The 25,066-nt window shown below is 53.5% G+C and overlaps 1 protein-coding gene across 1 annotated transcript in view; it reads left to right on the forward strand.

Moving 5' to 3' along the window:
- The window catches only part of PIK3CD (phosphatidylinositol-4,5-bisphosphate 3-kinase catalytic subunit delta), a 51,020-nt gene that overhangs the window by 19,035 nt on the left and 6,919 nt on the right, over positions 1–25,066 (forward strand). The window contains exons 2-13 of the mRNA XM_040645755.1: positions 1,990–2,108; positions 17,823–17,995; positions 19,992–20,220; positions 20,297–20,526; positions 20,927–21,106; positions 21,414–21,563; positions 22,084–22,173; positions 23,237–23,458; positions 24,041–24,137; positions 24,226–24,356; positions 24,766–24,816; positions 24,885–25,056. Of these exons, the coding sequence (XP_040501689.1) occupies positions 17,855–17,995; positions 19,992–20,220; positions 20,297–20,526; positions 20,927–21,106; positions 21,414–21,563; positions 22,084–22,173; positions 23,237–23,458; positions 24,041–24,137; positions 24,226–24,356; positions 24,766–24,816; positions 24,885–25,056 (1,693 nt within the window). The 5' untranslated portion in view covers positions 1,990–2,108; positions 17,823–17,854. The remainder of the gene's footprint in view (positions 1–1,989; positions 2,109–17,822; positions 17,996–19,991; positions 20,221–20,296; positions 20,527–20,926; positions 21,107–21,413; positions 21,564–22,083; positions 22,174–23,236; positions 23,459–24,040; positions 24,138–24,225; positions 24,357–24,765; positions 24,817–24,884; positions 25,057–25,066) is intronic.

Below are 25,066 nucleotides of genomic sequence, written 5' to 3' on the forward strand. Positions count from 1 at the left end.
GCCCGCTGTCCGGGCCCCGCCCCGGGCCGCGCCCCTCCGCCGCTGCCCGGCTCGCCGGCTCCGCGCCGCGGGCCTGCCCTCAGGCCCCCGCGGGCTCGGCGCCGCCGCCGGGAGGCTCGCGTAGCTCCGGGACCCGCCCGCCGCGTCCCCTGGGCAACCGTCTCCAGGGAGATCGGGCCCCGCCCCCGGCACCGACACCCGGTACGGAGCCCACCTGTGCGGGCGTCTGCGGGGTCCCAGTGCCCCCCTGTGCACAACCCGCCCCGCCCAGCGCCGGGCTTTGTCCGCCTGGGGCAATCGGGGTCCAGGGGCGTGGGGGCTGGGGGAGGCGCGCGCGTCCCGGGGCGGACCGGACCCCGCTGGGGAGGCCGAGGCAGGGGGCCGCGCTCGCGTTGTGATTCTCGGGTGGTGGGCTGGTTCATGCTCTCCTCCTCTCCCGATCTCCATGCATCCCTTTTGTGCCTCCGGGGGGCGGGGATCCGGGTGTCCCGCTGCCGCCCTTGATGGGCTGAGCAGGGCCCTCAGCCGGGCTCCGGACGTGGACGCGCCTGTCCAGGGCAAGCTGTTTACTTGACAGAGAGACCCAGCAGTTGCAGTGCGCATCCTCCCCTCCCCCTGTCCCCGATTCGGGACGGAGCATCCTGCGCTGTGTCCATTCCTGGCGTTGCCTCCCAAGCTTTGCCCTTGAACCCAGAGGGCTAGAGGGCGGCCGACCCAGATCCTGAGGTCCTGGGCAGCGTGAGGGCCAGAGCAGAAGACGCACCTTCCTCCGGGAAGAGCCTCCTTCTTGGCCGCCCTCTTGTGAATTCTGCCCCAGCTCCCTGTTTCCTGACCTGAATTCCTGAGGACTGATTCCTTCTTGCTTTCCCTAACTCTTCCTTCCCTCAGCTCCATCAGGCTTTCTGCTTTGTCTTTCCTCGTTTTGAAAGTGCTTTCTCTGTAATCGTGTCTCATTTCCCTGTGACTAAACTGCTGGGTTGTCCCCTTGTTAACTCCATTGGTCAGCAGCGGGAGTTCTTTCTTCCTTAGCTCCTGGCACTGACCTCTCATTTCTCTTGGGAAGCCCTTGCTACCCTCCCCTGGATGCTGAGTGAAGAGACCACCCAAGCCCGTGTTCCTGGGCTCCTGCAGCAGGGTCCATGGGGTGTCCTTCCAGGGATTAGGCTCTCAGCAGTGAGAACTCCAGCCTGGTCCCTGGGAAATGCGTTCGTGGCATGGACACCTTTTCCAACGGCTTCCCAGAACTGGGCTTTTTGCTTATGGAGAAGCAAATGATTTAGGTTTCCTGATCCTCAAGAGCCCTCCCTAGCCTTGCAGGGGGGGGGGGGGTTCCCCGCTGTGGAGGTAGCTGTGCCCTCGGCCTCGGGTTGGAGAAAGGGGCGGGTCCTACTCATAGAATCCAGCCAGCTGGGCTTCCGGAGCTCAGGTGTCTTCCTGTCTCTGGGGTCAGATTATTTCCAGGAGTGGCCGGCAGTGGGGGGAAAGAAACACCACGGATGCAGTGAGTGGGCAGCCCTCTCCCCACACACCCACCCTTTTCACCTCCAGCAGGCAGGGATGAGTCTTCCTGTATGATGCAATTTAGTACTTGAGTAGGGACCTCAAGTCCAGGAATCTGCTTTTTACAGCCATTGAATGAACTTGAACCCAGGCTTGCCACAGATCGTTCTTTTTGACTTCAAAAACTAAACAAAACCAACAAATAACTAAGAATCGCTGAGTTATCTCCATATACATATTCCTGTTTCAGGCTCTGGAAATGCCCTGGTGGTTTGCTTCAGTACCACTGAAGGGAGTGGCACCGACACGGTGGTGAGAAGGGCCCATTCAGCAGAATGTGATTGGTTTGCAAAACGGGAGCCTAGGTGAAACAGTCGCTTTGAGCTAAAGTCTTGTGAGGGAATGCATAGAAGGTTGTGAGAGACTTTCTCTTTTAAAAATTTCATTCTTTCATTCATTCATTCATTCGTTCTTTTTTTTTTCCCCCAGACAGATAAGGAGCTCAGAGTCAGGCAGGGACGGAATGGTGCTCATTGATTCCAAAGCATCTTTGATCTGCCAGACAGAGGGGCCTTTGCTGCTGGTCTTTCTTGGACCATTCCAGAGAGGTAGGTTGGGTGAAGGAGACAAGTGTGTGGGGAAGAAGAGATGTGATTTTGTAGACAGTTTAAGAATTTGAACAGACTCTGTCCTCACTGACCATCCAGCCACAGGAGGAGTTCTCTAACTTCCCATGGAGGACTAGATTACGCAGAGGAAGAGAACGACCCAAGTGTGTACTATGAGCCAACAAGGGGTGGTGAACTAGACCTCGGCCAGCTCCCCAGGAGAGGGGTGCTGCTAGCTGTGAAACGAAGGGGGGCTCTGCTCCCAGGAGCCCTGGAGCTCATTATTACGCTATTTGACCATCAGTCATGGTAGAGTTGGGCCAGCCTATCTGGGGAGAGAAAAACGAAAACATTCTTCCAAAGAGAGTGGATTGAATTCTTATAACTCGGCATTGCTTCTCAAAGAGTCCTTAGGTAGGGACATTCTGTTTCTCCAGAGAGCTGGCAGTCAGTGTATCAGTAAGACAATGCCCCTTGGCACGTCTTGGATGTTCGCTGGGAGATGAATGCAGTCCTTTCATTGTGCAAATGAAGAAACTGAGGCCAGAGACTGACTTTGGCTGAGCGCTGGTTTTGGTGTCTGGGGCTGGCGGGTATGGTTAGCAACCTGCCAGACTGGTAGGCCGCAGTCGCATTTGCAAGCCCTGTGGGTACACAGCCGTGCTCTGGTGGCAGGGCACATTCGTCCTGATCTGGATGCTTGAGCAGCTCCGGTCACTTCTGATAGAAAGGAGCATAGGGTTACAGCCTGGTGTCATCCTTGGAAGCTTCTCCCCGGCTCCACCCCAACCTCATGTTCTCTAGGCCTTCATCAATACTTTCCAAACCTCTTTGTTAGTGTGGCTCTCTTTAAAAAGATCAAGATATTAAAAACAATTTTTTTAAAGATTTATTTATTTATTAGATGGAGAGACAGTCAGCGAGAGAGGGAACACAAGCAGGGGGAGTGGGAGAGGAAGAAGCAGGCTCCCAGTGGAGGAGCCTGATGTGGGGCTCGATCCCAGAATGCTGGGATCACGCCCTGAGCCGAAGGCAGACGCTTAACGACTGCACTACCCAGGGGCCTCTAAAACTAGAATTTTGACCTATAGAGTAGATAAAAGCAGAGTGACCTGTGGTCCAGGGAGAGACTGGCCTAGGACTTCCGCTCAGCACCCTGTCCCACTTCTGCCACCCTCTGAAGACCTTGGGGTGCTTCTATGGAACCCCAGGGCCCCCTGGAACATAGTAAAAAACCATGAATGGTGCAGACCTCTGTTGGGGGATTAGAGTTTCTTCTGCTCACCTGTTTACACATCTATTTACAATTCTTGATTCTTCCTCTCTCTTTTTTTTTTAAAGATTTTTATTCATTTATCTGATAGAGAGAGCACAGGCACAAGCAGGGGGAGCAGCAGGCAGAGGGAGAGGGAGAAGGAGAAGCAGGCTCCCCGCCGAGCAGGGAGCCCGATGTGGGACTCGATCCCAGGACCCTGAGATCATGACCTGAGCTGAAGGCAGACAGACACTTAACGGACTGAGCCACCCAGGCGCCCCCTTTTTTTTTTTTTTCTTAAGATTTATTTATTTACTTGAGAGAGAGAGAGCACGGGGGAGGGACAGAGGAAGAGGAAGAGAGAGAATCCCAAGCAGACTCCTCGCTGATGCAGAGCCTGATGCAGGGCTTGATCTCACGACCCCGAAATCATGCCCTGAGCTAGAACCAATAGTCGTATGCTTAATGAACTGAGCCACCCAGATGCCCCAACAGTATCTTGATTCTTGTTTCAGCAGATGCCTTTTAATAATTTTTAACCCTCATATGTTTTTATTTGTTAAAAAACACCCATTTAGGGGCGCCTGGGTGGCTCAGTTGGTTAACCGACTGCCTTTGGCTCAGGTCACGATCCCGGAGTCCCAGGATCAAGTCCCGCATCGGGCTCCCTGCTCAGCAGGGAGTCTGCTTCTCCCACTGACCCTCCTGCCTCTCGTGTTCTCTCACTCTCTCTCTTTCTCAAATAAATAAATAAAATCTTAAAAAAACCCCAAACAACCACCCATTTACTTTTGAAAGTTCACAAAACATTAGCATAATCTACCCTCCCTTACCCCCCAGAGAACCACTGTTTCCTTGATGGAATGTCCTCCCTCAAATGCCCCAGAAAGCCTCCTATGTGCCTATCTTTGGAAACTTGATTTTTATGTATTGTTAAATATCATTATGAACTTCCATGAAAACATAACTAATTGAATGCGTATGTTTCTCCTGGCTCTGTTTCAAAAGTCCGCTAACATGAGAGTAAAGGAATAAAAAAGGACTAAATCCTTAAGAAAACAGAAAAGAAAGTGATTGAGGAGGAGGAGGAGGAGTGAGCAAATACTTTGAGAGACAGAAAGCAGGTCAGTAAAAGAGATGCAAAGCTTAGAATCTTGTGTGTTCCGTGCCATGGTGGAGGAAGGCTGGTGTGTTTAAGGGCCCACCAAAGACTCAAGAGTGGGAGCTACAGTGTTCCTGATGACGGGCTGCAGGGTGGGCTGGAAGCAGGAAGATTGATTGGAGGTGTATGTAGGAGCAATAGACCCCTCTCTCAGCCCACATAGTCAGGTGGCTCCCTCCTCCATCCCAGAAGAGGATGCCTGTTTTCCCAGAGGCATTCCNGAACCACAGCAGCTCAGGCCCAGCCTGGGGTGAAAGGAGGCTGTCTGGGGAGCAACCGAGGGCAAGAGGCACTGTATTGAGAACAGAAAGATGCAGTGAAAGTTTGTATACTGAACAGGGAGATCCTTTCTTGGTTGGCTTCCAGAACACGGCAGCCTAGTTTATACCCCTCTCCGGTCAGGGCCTCGAAGAACTTCTCTCTGAGGAAATTGAGCTCACAAGAAAAAATGACCCTCAAATACTGACATTGAAGGAACCCTCTTGGAAAGCTAGTTTGCTACTTTGTCATTTCACAGCGATGCCTGCCAAGCAACTTGGCCTTACCAGTGCACAAATAGCTTTGAGTGCCTCCGTCTTAAGTTTGGATGGGCAGCTATGGATCCTTCCACATAGAACGAAGCCTCTCGCATGAAAGACAGAGACCCAAACAAACAGAAAAAAGGGAGTCAGAAGTCATAAACATGGTTGTTTAAAAATAGGAATACTCATGAAACAATAATAAGCTCTTGGATATAAAAACTATGATAGTAGAGGTGCCTGGCTGGCTCAGTCCATAGAGCGTGTGACTCTTGATCTCAGGGCTGTGAGTTCGAGCCCCATGTTGGGTGTAGAGATTACTTAAAAATTAAATGTTAAAAAAAAAAAATGAATAGGAGAAGCAAAAATGTCAATAGAATAGAGCTGGAGATTGAAAAGTAAATCTCTAGAACGTGGAGCAAAAAGACTTGAGAGATGGAAAATAGGAAAGAAAATACAAGAAAACGGAGAATCAGTTTGGGAAGCCTGATGTCCACCTCACAGGAACTCAAGACAAAGAGAAAAATGAAGAAGGGAAAGTTATCAAAGTACAGGAAGAAAATTCTAGAGGTGAAGGAGTTTCTACATGAAGAGTCTCTGAGTAGTACTCAACAATGAATAATAAAAGACATACTATATAAAAGTAAAGTATGGGGGCGCCTGGGTGGCACAGCAGTTAAGCATCTGCCTTCGGCTCAGGGCGTGATCCCGGCGTTACAGGATCGAGCCCCACATCAGGCTCCTCCGCTATGAGCCTGCTTCTTCCTCTCCCATTCCCCCTGCTTGTGTTCCCTCTCTCGCTGGCTGTCTCTATCTCTGTCAAGTAAATAAATAAAATCTTAAAAAAAAAAAAAAGTAAAGCATGTACTACAGGACATCATCACAAACTTCAAAACTCCAGAGACAGAAATTGCCGAAAGCCAACCAAGAGGAAAGGGACCACATCTAGGTCCGGTAAAAGAATGGCACCGCACTTCACAAAAGCAACACCAGAAGCTACAAGACAAAGGAGGAACTCCTTCAAATTTCCAAGGGAAATTAATTCCTGAGCAAGAATTCTGTAATTGTCATTCAGGCAAAATAATAGAATAAAGGCACCTTTGTAGATGAGAATTTCCCAAAGCTCCGTGTGTGTGCACGCACGCATGCACACACACCTTTGTATCGCTATTCAAGGAAACTAGTGGAGGTTGTGCTCTCCGAAAATGAGAGTAAACTAAGAAAGAGGAACAAGTGATACAATATGTAATTGTTTCTTGTTCTCATTTGGCTCCGTTTCCAAATGGCTTTCAGTATTTCAGCTGTTACCTTACTTTGAGTTTTGTGAGTGCGGAGAAAAAAACCCAAACACCTACCCCACCATGGGAACTGAAAAGAACTGACTTCAAGCTTTCCCTGTTGCCGGGACCTGTGACCTAGACTCCACGGATGAGATGCACCGATGCTGTGTTTTGACAGAGGAGAAGGATGAAGCATGTGCTGTCTCCATGGTTACGGCAGTGGCAGCAGTGATGGGCTGCAAGGTCAACTTGTTGGGGCAGAGGTGCAAACTGGCATTCAGGATTCAGTGGCAGGAGAGGTCATTTCGCCATCAGACGTGCATCATGGAATCCAGTGTCCTAAGTTCTGTTTCTTTTTTTTTTTGTTCAACTTTTCTGTTTTTCCTGGAGTTGATAAGCACCTCATCTCTTTATTTGCTATGCTTGCAATGTCCTCATCACCGATTCTTCCTCAAACTCTCCAACAGAACTGTAAAACTCCTCACAGTGCAGCAAATAAGCCAAATAATCTGTCAGCAACTTTTCTGCTTAATCAGTGGGAGTCGGCTCCTTTACTTGCAACCAAGAACCGTGACTGGGAGAGAGAATGGTGAGGAGAATTCCCACAGTAATGGTGAAGCTGCACAGCTCTTCTAGGGATCAGCCAGGCGAGTTGGGAGCAGTAGGGCTGAGGGCCCCAGGAGGAACATCTGCAAGAAAAAAATGAAGCTGATGGACTATCTGACATATTTGCCATATTAGGAAGAGCTTTATAGATCTGTTAAAGAGTGAGGAAGTTTCTATGTACGTATCTGTACATAGAAAACAAAGGAATTATATTTGTACATAGAAAATGAAGCAAATTATAAGTGAGGCAACTATTAACTGTAAAAATAACAAAGAGTGGAACGAGAAAGGGAATGAAACCAGAGTATACTATGTGGTTGGGTGTTGAACCGTATTTATGTAGTCATAATAACGGAAGCACTCAAGTTTTGGGTTTTTTTAAAGATTTTATTTATTTACTTGAGAGAGAGGGAGAGGGAGAAGCAGACTCCCCACTGAGCAGAGAGCCCAACGCAGGGCTCGATCCCAGGACATTGAGATCGCGACCCAAGCCAAAGGCAGATGCCCAACCGACTAAGCCACCCAGGCGCCCTCAAGCTTGATTAACAAAAAAATTATCACCTAGCTGTTCAGAAGATGGGGGAGAGGATTTGTGTGTGTGTGCAGGGAGACACAAACTCATCTCCTGAGATCAGAAGTTAAAAGTTGAAAATCGAGAAATATCCATCTAAATCGATTATTTAGAAAATTTTAGATAAATACCCAAAGAAACGACTGCAGTCGGCAGTGGGGAGTGGTAGGATGTGCAGGGCAGGAGGCTGCTACCTTTTTTTTGCTGCAAACAGTTTAGCTCTAATTAATTTTTTTTAAATTTTTTTTTTAAAGATTTTATTTATTTATTTGACAGAGACAGAGACAGCCAGCGGGAGAGGGAACACAAGCAGGGGGAGTGGGAGAGGAAGAAGCAGGCTCATAGCGGAGGAGCCTGATGTGGGGCTCGATCCCATAACGCCAGGATCACACCCTGAGCCGAAGGCAGACGCTTAACCGCTGTGCCACCCAGGCGCCCCAGCTCTAATTAATTTTTAAAACCATGTGCTTCCCTAACTTTCATAGATAACAAAATTTTGAAGTCACTATTACAGCATGCGTATCCACCCATGTTATAGCTGTTTTCATTCTCTCTATGCGTTCTGAAATGTTTTATCCACAAACAGATGTTGCCATGGCAAACGGGGGGGCACTTTTTTGTTCCATTTCATGGGGGGACTATTTGCCGTGCTCTGTGCTGTATGCGGGTGCCATTGTAAGGACTGTCTTCACTCCTATTAAGTTAATTATCAGAATTTCCCTGTTATTTTTGATTTTCCACTTTCGTGAATACCGCAAATGAATATTTTTGTAAATACAGCTTTTTAAAAAAAGATTTTATTTATTTATTTGAGACAGAGTGAGGGAGAGCACAGAGAGAGAAGCAGTCTCCCTGCTGAGGGGGGAGCCTGATGTGGGGCTCGATCCCAGGACTCTAAGATCATGACCCGAGCCGAAGGCAGACCCTTCACTGACTGAGCCACCCAGGTGCCCCCCCTTTTTATTTTGCATTGCTTCCGTCGGGCAATTCCCGAGTTCCCCAAATTACCAGACCTGAGACCATGGATCTTTCTCTTGATTCTGGTGGGTAGTGTCAGGGGATTTTCCACTTGGGCACCGGCCCATGGCCTCCCTGGGTGGGCCATGAACTGAACATCAAAGGAGATAGCTGGGATAGAATTTTTTTTGGTAGGATAGTTGGCTCATTTTTCTGATGACAGAAGTCAGGAGTCTCTCTCTCTCTCCCTCTCTCCCTCTCTCTCTCTTTTTTTATAGAAGAGAATTTCCAGAGACCTTTGCCTCTCATTCTTCGATGCCTTTTGTCTATTTGGTTTTCCTCCACTGAGGATTTTTTTTTCATTTTTAAATATTCAAAATAAAAAGTTACCCTTCTATTAAATAATATGGCTTCAAGGGAGACACATTTAAAATGGGAGAGAGTATGGGACGCCTGGGTGGCTCGGTCGGTGAAGCATCTGCCTTTGGCTCAGGTCATGGTCCCAGGGTCCTGGAATCGAGCCCCGTGTCGGGCTCCCCCCTCGGCAGGGAGCCTGCTTCTCCGTCTCCCTCTGCCTCTGCTCGCTGCGCTCATATTCCCTCGCAAATAAATAAATGAAATCTTTTACAAAAAATGGTAGAGAGTAAAAAGAAGAAGAAACAAAGAAAGAACAGAGGGAGGCAGCGCAGATAGAAAAGGAGTAAGGCAGCCCATGTCCTCAGCTTACATCGGGACGCCTTTTGCAGGATTTCATGTCACTTTGTTATTTCGTCCATCCTCGGCCTTCACCCCTCCCATCTTTTTCCTCCTGTGGCAGGAGCTTGGGGTGTCAGACCACCCTCCAGACGAGCCCTTCCTTCCTAGTCCTGGGCAAGGGTTGCGGGATGTCCTCCTGGGCTGGCCTCTGCCTTCTGGAGATTTCCCTCCCATTCCCTTTCCGGAGGCAGGTTCCTCCTCCACCTGACCGGTGCTGGACAGCAGGTTCGCAGCAGAGGGCCACCGGGGCCGCCCACATGGCAAAGGCGTCCCCTTCGCTGTGGCTGCTGTTCCTCTGCTGCGGTGCGGAGACTCTGCCCTACAAACGGGGTGGGGTGGGGGGCGCCAGGACGAGGATGCTGTGGCTCCCGGGTCTCCGGGGGGGACACACTGACGCGGGTCTCAAGAAAGGTTCTGTGTTCTGGGAGAACAGCTCACCTACCCTAAAACTGCACCTGTTGGGGGGACCCTAGACCAGTCCGTGTTCAGTCTGGTCTGTAGCTTCAGTTCTTTGTCATGAAGGTTCTTACGGACAGGGAGTTCCAAGGGGGGGTGCTGGAATGCCTGTTTCTCAGCTGTTAAGAGCAAAGGATTGGGGGTTTGGTGGCAGGGAGGGCCCAAGTTTTCCCTCATCAGTCTTGCCCTGCCAGCTCTTGCCTGGGCCCTGGCCTAATTCTTTCCCACCTCATTCTTGCCTCCCTCACTTCCATTTACCTCACCGCAGTCAAAGCAATTTTTGTCCAGCATAAAGTCAGGCCCTATCGGATCTCCTGCTTAAAACCCTCCAGTGGCTTCCCACTGCAGTGATAACAAAATCTGGCTCCACACTGTGGCTACGAAGCCCCTGCAGGGTCGGCCTCACTGCCTCTCCCAGTCATCTCCCCTCTGGGTCCTTGACTCCAGCTACCTGGTCTCCTGCCTCAGGGCCTTTGCACTTCCTGTTCCAGCTGCCTGAACCCTATTTCATGGATCTTTGCCTGTTCTTTTCATCCTTTGGGTCTCAGCTCCAATACGATCTCGCTTGAGCACCATCCTCTGACCTACCATCCAGAAGAGACCCTTTCTCCCCGCAGGCCTGTTTTATTCCATTCCAACTCTTATCTGAAGTCATTTTGTGTATTTGTTTTTCTTTTTCTTTTCTTGATTTCCTCCTGTTAGACTAAAAACTCTGTAGGATCAGGGATGGTGCCTGTCCCATTCCCGATGGGCACATTCCCTGATGCTCAAATCGATTTTTGCTGAATGAATGAATGAACAGGACTTACAGCCTGCAGCCTCCTGGGCTCCCCCACCCACCCCCACCCCCTGCCCCAGGGTCTCCAGGAGGATGTGGTTATTGAATGATCTCTGGGCTTTCCCTGGATGCCAGAGCAGGGTGTGGTTTCTAGAAAGCTCCTTTAAGGCAAATATCCAGGAGCTCCCCTGGGAAGTGGGGCCTCTGGGTAAAGCACCTTTGGAATTCACCTCTGAAGTGCCCACGTTGCCCACGTGCACCCACTTTCCACATAAGTTAGGCAACAGGAAAAGCATCCACTTCATTCTCCATGGAAGAGAGGCTGGGAAACAGAACGTTTATTGGAAGGACTTTTTGAGGCTGAGAAGCACCTGAAATCAGCCCAGGTCAGGAGGCCTGACTGGACTGTGCTCTGTCCGGCCTGCTGCAGAAGGCCAGCCCACGTGGCTCCCCGTCCCTTGTCCCGGTGGCTGCTGGTCTCGTATCCTCCCAGCCTGGGTCGATGGCAGATACTGGATAATGTGTGTAACCACCTTTGAGATGTTTCTGAGACTCGAGCTATTGGGGTGGTAAGTTTCAGCTCTGGAATTCGGGTTTTGAACAGCTGTTTTGCCCTAGAGTTCCGAGAACAGGAGCATTTCTCTATCTCTATAGCTGAACACATAGCAGTGACCCAGGGGGACCTTTAGACTCTCGCTCTAGAGTAACAGGTGAAGTTGCAGGGCCTGTCTTGCTCAGGACGCCCTCAGGGAGGAGGACGGTGTTTATTGCTCAGATAAGCAGGATAGAACTTCCCTGCTCGCTGCTGCTTGTCCCCTGCACTGAGCCGCCTGAGAGTGACTCACGTGTTCCATTGGGAAGCTGATCCCCAGGGCATGTGACTCTAGCCCCAAAAAGCCTGTCTTTACGTTGACAAATGCTGGGCTGCGGCTCCTACTCAGGGGCGGCCACACTTGCGATGGCCACGAGAAAGATGTGGAACCCTAGCCGACCCAGGAGACAGACACCAGCTCACAGCCCCAACACAGTGGAACCTCAAAGAAACGAGAGGGAGGCTTCAGGGGTCCTGAGTGCGGCACAAGCCACCAGCGGCAGGTCTGCCAGCCCAGGGGGACTAGTAATGGGCCGCTGCCTCATTCCCAGTCTAGAGGAAGCGCTGTGGCTCTGGGATGCTACATCCCTTGCTTGCCCTCTTCTCTTAGAAATAAATTAGGACCCTAGGCACACCTGGGTGGCTCAGGCGGTTAAGCGTCTGACTCTTGATTTGGGCTCAGGTCTTGATCTCAAGGTTGTGAGATCGAGCCCCGCGTTGGGCTCCACACTGGGAGTGGAGCCTGATTAAGATTCCTTCTCTCCCTCTGCCCCTTCTCTCCCCTTCCCCCCGACTTAAAAAAAAAAAAAAATAAACCAGTTTAAAAAAAAAAAAAAAGATATTCAGGCCCTTGAAACACCCCGTGCTGCTGGCCGGGAAGGATGGAGGAACGTACACGCTTTTGCAAACTCCTGGGAGGAGCTCCCCTGTGGGCTGCTCGGGACTCAGACACCCACAGCCGGAGGAGCTGGGCTCTGGCCTCGGCCGGAGGAAGCCGTCCAGCTGGGCGCGTGTCGGAACAGCTGGCAGAGGGATGGCGCCCCCGGGACGGAGCCCCGCAGCTGGGATTGCCCTGCCATCCTCCAGCTGTTCTGTGGATCACGCTGGCCTGAGTGGGGAGGTACGAGGGACTGTGCTCCTTCTTGTCCAGTTTCTTTGCTATTTTATTAATGGTTCAGATGGAGACAGACAGGGAAGTTGACCTTGAGTCTGGCTGACTCAGAGCAAGGAAGGATGGCTCACAGTTCATCTTTGGTTGATGCCTTTCACGCCTTCAGGTGGTCCTGGCCCTCCCTCACCCTCTGTCTCCAGGCCCGCTCACGTGTCTCTGTGGGTAGCCTACTGACCCCCAGTTATCCCTGGGGAACCGCAAAGACCTCTCCCCTGAGCTCCGCACTTGGGGCTGCTCTTCGGCTGTCTCCACGGTGATATTCACCGAGCAGCCCAGATGCTCTGTGTCTGCAACGGACCGCTTGCCGTCTCGTTGCCGCCAGATCTGTTTCTCCCTCACTCTTCCCCATTCAGTGTCTCCCCACCACCCCTCCAGTCTCCCAAGCCCGCAGCTGGCTGTCATCCTTACTTCTTCCGCACGACCCCCCATCTCATCTGCCAAGCTCCTAAAGACACCCTGATTCCCGCCTTTCTCATCCCCAGGGGCACGAGCCCCCCACCCCCACTGCCCGTGGGCATGCTCGCTTCTCTACAGTCCTTCCACACTGAGCCACCAGCATCGTTTTGGATGCAAATCGGGTCCCATGGCTCCTTCGCGAAGACTGCCCATCACACTTCAAGTCTCGCCTGTGAAGGCTCCACAGGCCTTGGTCCCTGCTGACCTCTTCAACCCATCTCATCCCATGTCCTCCCCCCCCGCCCCTCCCATACGCTCCAGTGGCAATGGCCTGCCTTCCGTCCACGCTGGCCATGACTGGCCCACTCTGGTTCTCTGCTCCAGTGTCCTCTTCTCAGAGGGGCTCTTCCCGGCCTCCCCCCAGGGTGGAGGCTGCTCTCCATTACATCACCACGTGGCATGCTGTCTTTACCATGTCGCTATCATTGTGATCATTCTTCCTGCTTACTCTGGGCTCGGGTATTACTGTCTCCCCCTTGCACCACTCCTGGCACTTAATAAATAGTAGTGTAAACTCGTATATCTCAGACTGAGTCATATGTACAAGACATCAAATCCAGTAATACATGGGTGCCAATTATTTCCATGAGATGAAATCACCAACAGGGATTGGGAATTTCTGCATTCAGATTCAGGAGATCCATTGGGAGAACCTGCCTTCCTGGGAGAAATAGCTAGAAGGTTGGCGGCCAGTGAGCTCAGTGATATGACCGCTGAAGAACTTTCTCAGGGGAAGAGGCTGATACGCTTTTATTAGGCTAAGCAAAGGGAGTGTAGTACCCAGAACATTCTACAGTTGGCCTGTCAGGCCCCATTCACATCATCTTGTTTTCGCGGGGTACCGAACTTTGGCAAGAGTCTAAAAACTGTGTTGTAGGGAGAACAGTGAGAGGTAGTAAGGCCATCGTTCAGCAGAAAGAGCCATCAGATGACAGACAGCTCTCGGTGCCTCTAGATGACAACATAAAGATCAGGGTTGGCTCCTAGCAGCAGGCCAATTTCCAAGGAAAGAACTTTCTAAACCACAGAAGCTTCCTAAAATGGAACTTACAGCTGCAAGTGACAAAAAAAAAACAAAACAAAAACCAACTCAAACTGCTCAAGTTAAAAAAAAAAAAAAAGTGGGGGGAGGGGAGAAAGGGGGATTTTTTTGGCTGATAGAACTGAAAAGTCCAGGGATAGAGTGTAGCATCAGGCATGCCTGGATCCAGGGACTCAAAGGATGTCTTCAGGACCCACCACTCGACGCTGAGCTCTGCTCTCCTTCATGGTGCTCGTTTCTCAGGTTTCACCCCTAAGTGCAGCAGGCAGTGGTCACCAGCAGCTCGAGGGGGATCTTCTCTCTTTTCCGCTACCCCAGGAGGCAGTACCCAAAGAAGTCCAGATGTGAGAACGCACTGCACTGACTTGCCATTCTCATGTTCATGCTGGAATCACTGTGGCGCGCAGAGGACACACAGTGATGGGCGGGGCCCAAGCCCCCTTCCTGGTTCCTATCCAATCCCTGTGGCCTGGGACGGGGGGGGGGGGGGGGGAAGAATTCAGGGCTCTGATTGGCTGGTCCTGAGGCTCCAGCCATGCTAGTGGCCAGGAGTGAAGTCACTCGGCTCTACCACTTGGACTGAGGGTGTGTTGAGTTTGTGAAAAGTCCACAGCTTCCGGATCAAGAAACGGAAAATGACCAGCCCCCGAAGCCCCTCGCACCCCTTTCCCCTGGGGTAACTGCCCTCCTTCTGGGGTCACCCCTGTGTGTCTCTTCCTCAGCCAATACAGATGAGCTCTGCCTGTGTTCTCTGGGTAATGAGAATGGGGAGCACGCACTCTTTTGTGCCTGACTTCTGTTCAGCCTCGGGTTGACGAGATTCGTTTATACTGTTGTCTGTATTTGGAGATCATTCATTCTCATTGCTATGTAACATTCCTTTGGGAAAAGAGACCATCATTTATTTCTCCATTACACTGCTGATGCGCCTTTGGGCAGTTTCCAGTTTGGGGCTCTTAGGAATAGCAGTGCTGTCGACACTCTGGTTTGTGTTTCTCCTTGCATGTGAACTCATGTTTCTGGCGAGTGTATACCTAGGCGTGCAATTAACTGCTGGGTCAGAGGGCACCACGTGCTCCGTGTTAGTAGATGCTGCCAAGTGTAGGTACTTTGCAAAGCGGTTGTACCCATCTGCATTCTTGGAGCAGGTCTAAAGTCCCTGGATGAGTTGGCATCTTTGTCCCACACATGGCAGAGTGATGAGTCTGAGCTTTATAGAGAGCTGGGGCTTGTGAGCAGCCACACCTGGGTTCTGGGCCCACACAGAGAGAGAGAGGGTTTCTGCTTCCTCCTGTCGCATCTCTGGCATTTGCTTATGTCCTGCCCGCACCATCCTGGGTCTTCCTTCCCCCGGCATGAGGTTTGTACGTGAAAGTATGTCCGTGCATCCCAGAAGGGTGAGCGTAGTCGAAGGCTGCATTCCACAGCACTGAAGGGCAGAAGAGCAACGGGGGGGCATTTGTCTCAGGCGCCGTCCCTTTGGCTGGCGTCCCAAGGAGCTGATGCTACATGTGCTCTTCTTGGCCTCGGGATCGAGTGGCCGAAGGTGCCCCTGACTTCCCGAGTGCGGCCAAAGCACATTTAGCATGGTAAGTGGCTTCTCAAGGATTCCTGCCTGCCCCCCACACTTTGAATCAAAAGGAAAGCCTTTGGCCTGGCCATTCTCAGAAAGAGGAACCCAAAGTAGGATGTGGTTTTACAATCAGAGGAAGTGGATCCCAGCAGTGGTAACATGGTCGCACCAGCGTGATGCGCGTGTCCTGCTGCTCCGAGCAAACTCTGCATCCAGCCCTTCTGCAGGCTGAGGTCTGGGCCCTGTTGGCAGAGCCCCCAAAAGAATCTCTCTCGTCAGCTAAACAATCCCTTTCAATTATTTTTCAAAGTCAATTAAATCTAGGAGGATGTGACCCTAGGGTAGGGAACTCCTTTTCGAAAGAATAAAAACCATAAAACATAAAGGACGATATTTGACTACATCAGCGTTACAAACTTTTCCTCCCCAAAAAGGCACCATAAACAAAGTGAAAAGATGAGTTGGACCAAAAGAAGATATTTCCAACTCATTTAATCAACAGAGGAATCTAGAGTATATTTTAAAAAACCCTATAAACCAATAAGAAAAAGACAACCCCCGCAGGAAAAAAGTGGGCAAAATTTATAAGCAGGCTATTTGCAGAAGATAAACATTTTATGGCTAATCAAGGAAATGCAAATTAAAACGACAAAAGAGCATTCCGTGGCCGTCAGATTGGCAGAAACGAGTGAATCGGACGATAGCAAGGGCTGACGGAGGTGCGGGATCAGCGGCGGACAGCGCCCGTGCCCTTGCGAACGGGCCCACTGGCTTCCTTCACTAAAGCTCAGGTTGTTCTGGCTGTCAGAGGTTGTGGCCGTGATCCGACAGTTCCCCTGGACAGCCCCTGCCACGCGTCGCTCTTGAGTACTTGGAAATGCGGACAGTGATGGAGGAACAACATTTCTAAGCATTTTCTCTCATTTTGATGCATTCAAATGTAAGAGTGGATACTCAGCTCATTTCTTGGAAAACTTTTCGGTGTATTTGGAACAACTTGAGTCCATGGCCCTCCTTTTTCATCTGTAAAGTGTATGACATCAACATACAGATGAGGTATTTCTGATGGAAATCTAGTATCCAAGCGGCCAGTGCTCTAAGTGAAAACGCACACCAGATTTCAAAGACTTCGTGCCCCCAAAAGAATGCGAAATAACTTCTTCGTAATCTTGCCACGTTGATGGACATTTTGAAATGACTATATTTTGGATATATTGCATTAAACAAAATAGGAGACTAAAAGTATTTCTCTTTTTACTTCTATGGAGTGTGGCTACTGGCAACTTTGACATCAGGCATGTGTTCGCGCTGTATTTCTTTGGACGACACTCATCCCAGCTCCGCATACACACGAAGTGAGGTGTGTAAGGATGTACATTGTAGCGTTGTTTGTAATAACCAAAAGAGTAGAAACAAACCCCGAGGTTCATCAACAAGAGAAGGAGTAAATAAATTGTGGTTTATTGACCCAGCGACACAGCACAGGAGTTACTGTGAAGGAGCGGGCACTCCGTTTATCGGCGGGGAGTGTGGATTGCAGCTTGCAGAAGACTCAAAGTTTGAAACCATGCAGGAATACTGGGAATTGTTCGTGGATACATATTAGTATAATCAAAGTATAAAAACATGCATGGAAATTACAAACAACCAGAATGCAGATGGTGGTAACCCGAAGAGGGGGAGATACTCAAAAGACCCTGAATTGTGTCTATAGCATTTTGTTACTGAGGTCTGGGGAGGCCTGAGGGCGTCTGGTGTGATTGAGCTATTTCAACAAATTGTTTGATGGCAAAGCCATTTGTAAGCCACTTTGATCTCTGGTTAGAAAGTTTCCAAGAGTGGCACCTGGGTAGCTCAGTTGGTTAGCATCTGCCTTCAGCTCAGGTCATGATCCCAGGGTCCTGGAATGGAACCCCACATCAGGCTGCCTGCTCAGCGGGGAGCCTACTTTTCCCTCTCCCTCTGCCTGCTGCTCCCCTTGCCTGTGCTCTGTCAAATAAATAAATAAAATCTTAAGAAAGAGAGAGAGGGAGGGAGGGAAGGAGGGAGGGTGGGAAAGAAAGGAAAGGAGAGGAGAGGAGAGGAGAGGAGAGGAAAGGAAGGGAAAGGGAAGGAAGGGAGAGTGAGTTTCCAAGAACTGCAGCCTTTGGTCCTTCTCAAGTCCTGAGTTGTCTGACCAGCGACCCTACTATCCCTACCTCTGTCTGCCAGCTGGTGGCCGTGGCGGGGTTTCCCACATGTGTGTGCTTCTGAGAAAAAATGATTTGGAATGGGTCTTTGGGTGTCTTAAATTTGGGCCACTGTGGTGAGGGATGCAGGGTGTGATGAGAGGTGAGGTGGGGTCTGGGGGGCAGCAGGAGCCATGAGCCACCCCAGGCAGGACTGGGCCCAGAGGGAGGCGAGCTTTGGGCGCCCGCGGGAGAGACTCCTTCCCAAACCTTCTGCCGCCAAAGGTCCTGACATTCTGTTTCCAGAGGATCCTTTCAGAGGATTCATCCAGCACACTTGGGATGGTTCATTTTGCCTTTCCTTCCTTTTTAGGACAACCGGGGTCTGAGAAGTGAAAGAACAGGATGCCCCCTGGGGTTGACTGCCCCATGGAATTCTGGACCAAGGAGGAGAATCAGAGTGTGGCCGTTGACTTCCTGTTGCCCACGGGGGTCTATCTGAACTTCCCTGTGTCCCGGAATGCCAACCTCAGCACCATCAAGAAGGTACGATCTTGACCTTCGAGCTGGGAACATGGAGGGAAAGACAAACAGACGCTCAGGCTCAGATTTGAGATCCTATAAAACAAATTTCAAAAGATAAATAATATCTAAAATTGTTGACAAGCTTACAGTTAGAGCCCAGCTAGCATTTTGAATTCAGCTCCCCCCTTTATCAGGGCAGGATTAAACTCACTAGATTCCAGTGGGAGTCTGGGGTGGGGTTCCCATGGTGGCTTTTCCTTCTCTCCATGACTCTGCTATCATTTCTGGAACCGATCCCCAGCCCCGGCCACTTTAAAGAGTCTTATCAGTCTTTTCTCTGTAGAGCTGTCATCATAGTAAACATCATCTTTGGAAATAGTTTTGGGTTTTGCTGAATAATTTTCAGGGAGGATTACTGAGTCAAAGGGTTAGACATCTGGAAAGTATTTGGCAGAGATTGGCTTGTGATCTTGCTTGTCCCACTTGCGAAGTGTGGGATTTAGTGGGTCATGCCAGAAGGCAAGACCTCAGCTCAGAATTTTAAAAGCTTATACTTGGGAGCGGAACGAAAAAAAGGAAAGAAGCAATGGACCATCCTTGAGGGTTTTTTTTTTTTTTTTTTTTTTTTTTTTTTGCTTTTTAATCTCTCCTTCCTGGGAGATTTCTTTAAAAATTAAATTTCTTCTTCTTCTTCTTCTTTTTTTTTTTTTTCCATTTCAAAAGTAATATGGATGCATTGATCGGGGAAAACAGGCAAAAGTAGAGGGAAAGAACTCACCTGTGATCCAGCCCTTCTGAGAGAACCGTAGTTAGCACTTCGGCTATTTCCTGTTTTCTATGGAGTGTTGTTTTTTGTGATAATTCTGATTACGAACTTTGAGATCTTTTTTTTTTCCTGAGTTAACATTATAACATCTTTTTCATTAACTCTATTTTAAAGGTAATCTGATTTTTCCAACCATACGTGCATCCTACTATGATTCCAACAGTGCGGAAATGCAAAACACAGAGGGCCCTGCCCACACCCCAATTTGCCTTCAGTTTCTAAAATACTTTTATTTATCCGAGAGGCCAGCTGGTAAATATTCTCGGCTTTGCTGGCCATCTGGTATTTATCGCAACCACTCAGGTCTGCCAGAGTGGGTCCAGGAGCTACCTGTGAATGAGTGGGACTGGCCGTATTCTAGTAACTTGGGAGTGGACCAGGTTTTGCCTGCAAACCCTAGTTCCTTTGGTCAAATCCTAGTCTCTATTCACTACTATGTTTATTCGAGTTGTTTTTATGGAAATGAGCTTGCATTATATCTGCTGTTATATACCTTGGGGTTTTTTCCTACTTAGCATGTCTCTTGGAGAGTTCTGGGCCTGTTCGTACAGGTATCCCTAGATTCTGGGTCATCCCCCCCCCTCCCCCGCCCCAGTGCTATCCCTTTGTGCTGATGGACCATAATTATCCATCCCGCATGGAAGAAAAACAGGGATATTCTTTTCTCGGTCTTCTCTGTGACTTAGTGATCAACACCTTTGCACTAAAGCTTGACCATTAGATGGCTCTCCCAGGGGTCCCTGAGGACGCCTCGCCCAGAAGGCACGCGCTGACCACCCTAGCTGAACACAGCCCATAGAGGGTTTGACGGCTCTCTCATTGTGTTCAGCTTTTCTGAATTCCTTCCCAACATTTAGAAATCAGAGTGATGAACCCCAGAGTGATTAGCTGGGGGGGTGCCTGGAGGTCCTGTCCAGCCGGCCGGCTCTCCAGGGTAACATGGGGGGACTGTGGCCAGGCTTCGAGCGTGTACCAGGCACCCTCCACAGGAGGGCAGCCACGGTGACCCTGGGGACCCATGAGGTCAGCGCTCAAGGGGTCTGGAGAAGACAGGCTGTGGGGATCTTTGCCCTCTGGTCAGGGTCGTGCAGGGTGGGATACCCAGACTGAGGCCAGCCCCCAGCGCCCTCGCGGCTCCCTGTGGTCCCGCTCGCCTCGGCTGGAGAAGCTGACCGGCCACTGTCCCCCCAGGTGTTGTGGCACCGGGCCCAGTATGAGCCACTCTTCCACATGCTCAGCGACCCCGAGGCCTATGTGTTCACCTGCGTCAACCAGACGGCCGAGCAGCAAGAGCTGGAGGACGAGCAGCGGCGGCTCTGCGACATCCAGCCCTTCCTGCCGGTGCTGCGGCTGGTGGCCCGAGAGGGCGACAGGGTGAAGAAGCTGGTCAATTCTCAGATCAGCCTCCTCATCGGCAAAGGTGACCCGAGTGCAGGTGGGCCTGCCCCGGGCCTGCCCGGGCGCCCCCGCGCTGACCCAGCCTCCCCGCCTCTCAGGCCTCCACGAGTTCGACTCCCTGCATGACCCAGAAGTGAACGCCTTTCGCACCAAGATGCGCCAGTTCTGTGAGGAGGCGGCCGCCCGGCGGCAGCAGCTGGGCTGGGAGGCTTGGCTACAGTACAGCTTCCCACTGCAGCTGGAGCCCTCGGCGCGGAGCTGGGGGGCCGGCACCCTGCGGGTCCCCAACCGGGCCCTCCTGGTCAACGTCAAGTTCGAGGGCAGCGAGGTGAGCCCGTGGCTCCTGCGGGGGACGCTGGCCCGTTCACAGCGTCCGAACTGCGGGGCCCCCGGGGATGCTTCCCCGGGAGACTTCCCAGCCCCCCACGAGCACCCCAGGCTCGCTCTCCTCCCAGTGGCACCGGGTGGGATTTGTGGGGCATCCGTGCCTGCGAGGGGCTCGGGCAGAGGTCCCACCCGGCAAGCTGGACAAGGCCGAATGACCAGATGGCCTGGGTCATGGGTCCATGCATTCATTCGATACCTATTTCTGGGGTGTCAGCCGTGTGCCTTCATCACGTTCCGGGGGAAGGGGGGACCTATCCCAGACAAAGAGGCAGCGCCCCCCTCCGTGTCCCAGAACCCGTGGGCCCTCAGGGTGGAGGCCTGACCCTCCCTCCTCCCCCTAGGAGAGCTTCACCTTCCAGGTGTCCACCAAGGACGTGCCACTGGCGCTGATGGCGTGCGCGCTGCGGAAGAAGGCCACCGTGTTCCGGCAGCCCCTGGTGGAGCAGCCCGAGGACTACACGCTGCAGGTGAACGGGAGGCAGGAGTACCTGTACGGCGGCTACCCGCTCTGCCAGTTCCAGGTAAGCGCGCGCTCGGGGAGGGGCCCTGCGCTCCTGCCGTCCCCAGAGCCCTGGCCAGGCCCGGAGGGGCATGGGGAGCTGGGCCTTTGGCCCCTCTTGAGCGCGATGAGATGGGCCTTTGGGGGTCACAGTAAAAGTGTCCCCTGTGGGGCTGCTCTCCCCAGTCTTCAGGAAGTGGGTGGGGGCGAAGGGTCAGCAGGAGAGGCCTGGAAGGCCTGGGGTGGGGGGCGTCAGCACCAGGGAGTCCTGGGGGGGGCGTTATGCAGGGAACGGTTGGGGCCGCTCACTCTGCCCCTCCCCACCCCAGTACATATGCGGCTGCCTGCACAGCGGGCTGACCCCCCACCTGACCATGGTGCACTCGTCCTCCATCCTTGCCATGCGGGACGAGCAGAGCGACCCTGCCCCCCAAGTCCAGAAACCGCGCACCAAACCACCCCCCATTCCCATGAAGAAGGTGAGCCAGTGCCTTCCGCCTCTCCTCCCCTCCGTCCTTTCCTCCCCCCCCCGCCCCCCGCGACGTCCCACCCTAGAGCCTAGTGGCAATGCTGCAGGCTGGTGGTGGGTCCAGGGCCCCTCATCTCATGCTCCTTGGTGGGTCAGTGTTGAGAGCTGGGCCTTGAGCTTGGCCGGCCACCACACCAGTGTGCCAGGGGGCGGGGGGGGGGGAGGGTGCGATCTGAGCTTCTCGGGGCAGCCCCCAGGCCCTCCGGCTGCCCCTCTCATGTTCCTCCTGCCCCCTGCACTGGAGAGAGAGGCAGAACTCCATGACTGGCGGAGCTCAGGGGTCCTGGGACACTGCATGGCAGGTTTTCTGGTATTGTGGGTGGGCCCCTGAGCCTTATCACCACCTGCAACACTCACCCCACCCATGAGTGGCCACGGGCCTTGCCAGGGGCCAGGGCGTTAGCCACCGGCGCCTACCCTGGATTCCTCCGCCTTGACCGCCCTGCTTCTCCCCCTCTGGCTCGCCCCAGCCTTCCTCCTTGTCCCTGTGGTCCCTGGAGCAGCCTTTCTGCGTGGAGCTGATTCAGGGCAGCAAAGTGAATGCCGATGAGCGGATGAAGGTAGAGGGGTCCTGGGGGAGGGGGATGTTTTCTGCACAAACAAGGTGGCTGTGGTCTAGAGGGGTGGCAGAGGAAGAAGGGGGGGTCACATGAAAGCCACCTGACCACATTACCCAGCATCCCTGCCGGGGTGGTTGTGAGCACTTCAAAACAGGAAGGGGGGAGGGGAGCCGGCTGGCCGGCCAGAGAGGCTAATTCGTAGAAACCAGGCCCAGCGAGTTCTGGGTATTTGACTTGGGTGGAAGTTGTGGGGCCAGGCCCAGGCCCAGGGATGTGGGAACTGCAGGGTCTGGGAGGTGACAGGTGCGGGAGAGAGCCAGCTCCGGCTGGGCCCCGGGGCCTTGGGACTCTCAGGGGGCACTTGGGAGGTGTGCCCTCCTGGACCCCTGGAGGCCACACCGCATCTCCCTCCATCCCCAGGACAGCTTGCGAGGTGCTTGTTTTATTGTCCCATCTGCTGGACGTTACACCCGGGTCCACAGAGGCCTGGTCTCTTTGTGAAGCACTTTTTGTCGGGGTGGTTTCACAAGCAGGCGGGGCTGGGTTTCCCTGATGGCATCCTGGAGCCCTGGATGGAGGCAGCTTTCTGGCCGGGACCTGAGGGCTGCCAAGGTGGAGCTGGAGGAGGCAGGGTCGGGGTGTTCAGGTGGCATGGAATCCTTGCCTGCTCACGGGGCTCATATGACTCTGAGCAGTGGGGGGAGCCCGTGGGTATCGGAGCGAGAAGGGCCCCTGGAGTTCCCAAGCCCCAGTGGGGAAACTGAGGCCCCGAGCAGGGAAGAGGCATGCCCTGGGGTCCCACAGAGTCGTGGGGAGCCCATGCATAGCCCATGGTGCCCTTCCCTTCACCCCGTGGCCCCTCGTCCCGCTCAAGCCGTCAGCTGTCCCCTTTGGCGCCGCTTTCTTCTGAGTGGGAAGTGGGATTCCCATGTGAAATGAGGACGTTTCAGGAGCTTTGAGCCTTGGGGGGAGCAGGAGGACCTCGGGGGGGAGCGGGAGGACCTCGGGGGGAGCGGGAGGCTGGGCCTCTGCCACCTGGCGCCGACTCCGACACCTCCCCCAGCTGGTCGTGCAGGCGGGGCTGTTCCACGGCAACGAGACGCTGTGCAAGACGGTGTCCAGCTCGGAGGTGAGCGTGTGCTCGGAGCCCGTGTGGAAACAGCGGCTGGAGTTTGACATCAACATCTGTGACCTGCCCCGCATGGCCCGTCTCTGCTTTGCACTTTACGCCGTGATCGAGAAGGCCAAGAAGGCTCGCTCCACCAAGAAGAAGTCCAAGAAGGCGGTGAGTGGGCCCGGCTGGGGGGCTGGGGCCAGGCCTCCGGGAGCGGGCACCCTGCGGCCCAGGGCCACTCCCGTTCCACTCCCAGCAGGCTGGCATCTCGGGGATGGGGATGGGGCCAACCCTCCCTCCCCAGCCCTCCCTCCACCCTGCCAGGTGACAGGCTCTGGGTCCCAGGGCTGATGAGCAGGTGACCCGGAGGCACCTGGGAAGCTGGAGGCCGCACTCTGGGGTGGAGGGACAAACACACTGTCCTCACAGGCAGCGGGGTGTCCTGAGTCAGCAGCCAGCGGGGAAGGAATGGGGGTTGGGCACTGAGTCACCAGGCCCAGGATGTGACTGGCCACTGAGCCCCGCCGACTGACCCCACCGCCGAGCTGGGCCAGCCTCCTGGGGCTGGTGTGGTTTGTTTGGGGGTTTCTCAAGAAGCCAGGGGTAGCCGAGAGGGGGCTGACCTTGCTGGCTTCCTCACAGGGAGTCTGGGTGAGGGCAGGGAAGCTGGGCCTGGAGGTGACGCCCGTCCTGCCGCCGAGCACACGGAGGCACTGCGGCGGCTGGCTCTGACCTGCCCGTGGTCTTTCCCAGGACTGCCCCATCGCCTGGGCCAACCTCATGCTGTTTGACTACAAGGACCAGCTCAAGACCGGTGAATGCTGCCTGTACATGTGGCCGTCCGTCCCAGGTCCGCCCAGGCGGAAGGGAGAGGCGCGGGGGAGCGGGCTCCGGATGGTGGCATTCCCCAGGCAACTCCCGTGTGTCCCTGTGTCCAGACGAGAAAGGGGAGCTGCTGAACCCCACGGGGACAGTGCGGAGTAACCCCAACACGGAGAGCGCTGCGGCCCTCGTCATCTGCCTCCCCGAGGTGGCCCCCTACCCTGTGTACTACCCCACCCTGGACAAGGTCAGCCCCCTCGCCGTCCAGGGTCTGGGAGGGTCCAGAGGCTGTGGGGCTGAAGACGACTGTCTTGACCCTGCTTCCCCCCCGCCCATCCCCTGAGTTGCCCAGGGCTGGGGTTTGGTCACCACACACGTTTGGGGACTTCCTTAACTCTAGAACCCTCCTGTGCTCTAGAGCAATGGTTGTCTGTCAGGGCCACTAGGCTCCCCAGGGGACTTGGGGCAATGCCCAGAGACACTTTTGGTTGTCAGAGCTGGTGGGAGAGATGTTCCTGGCATCTACAGGGTGGAGGCCGGGGACGCGGTGCACAGGACGGCCCGCACTGGCGGGAGTCGCAGGCCCCCACCCTGGGGCCCTGCCAGGGCTGGCCCGGGGTGCGGGGTCTCCGCTAAGATAGGGCCACTTGTTGCAGATTCTGGAGCTGGGGCGGCATGGGGAGCACGGGCGCTTCAGCGAGGAGGAGGTGAGCCGGGGGCCGTGGGCGGCGGGGCGCCCGGCTGGGCCACAGCTCACCCCGCCTGCACCTCTCAGCAGCTACAGCTGCGGGAAATCCTGGAGCGGCGGGGGTCCGGCGAGCTGTACGAGCACGAGAAGGACCTGGTGTGGAAGATGCGGCACGAGGTCCAGGAGCGCTTTCCCGAGGCGCTGGCCCGCCTGCTGCTGGTCACCAAGTGGAACAAGCACGAGGACGTGGCCCAGGTGGGGGGCTAGGG

Source organism: Ursus maritimus, unplaced genomic scaffold (genome assembly GCF_017311325.1).
Source record: "Ursus maritimus isolate PB19 unplaced genomic scaffold, ASM1731132v1 scaffold_32, whole genome shotgun sequence".
Taxonomy (NCBI): Eukaryota; Metazoa; Chordata; class Mammalia; order Carnivora; family Ursidae; genus Ursus; species Ursus maritimus.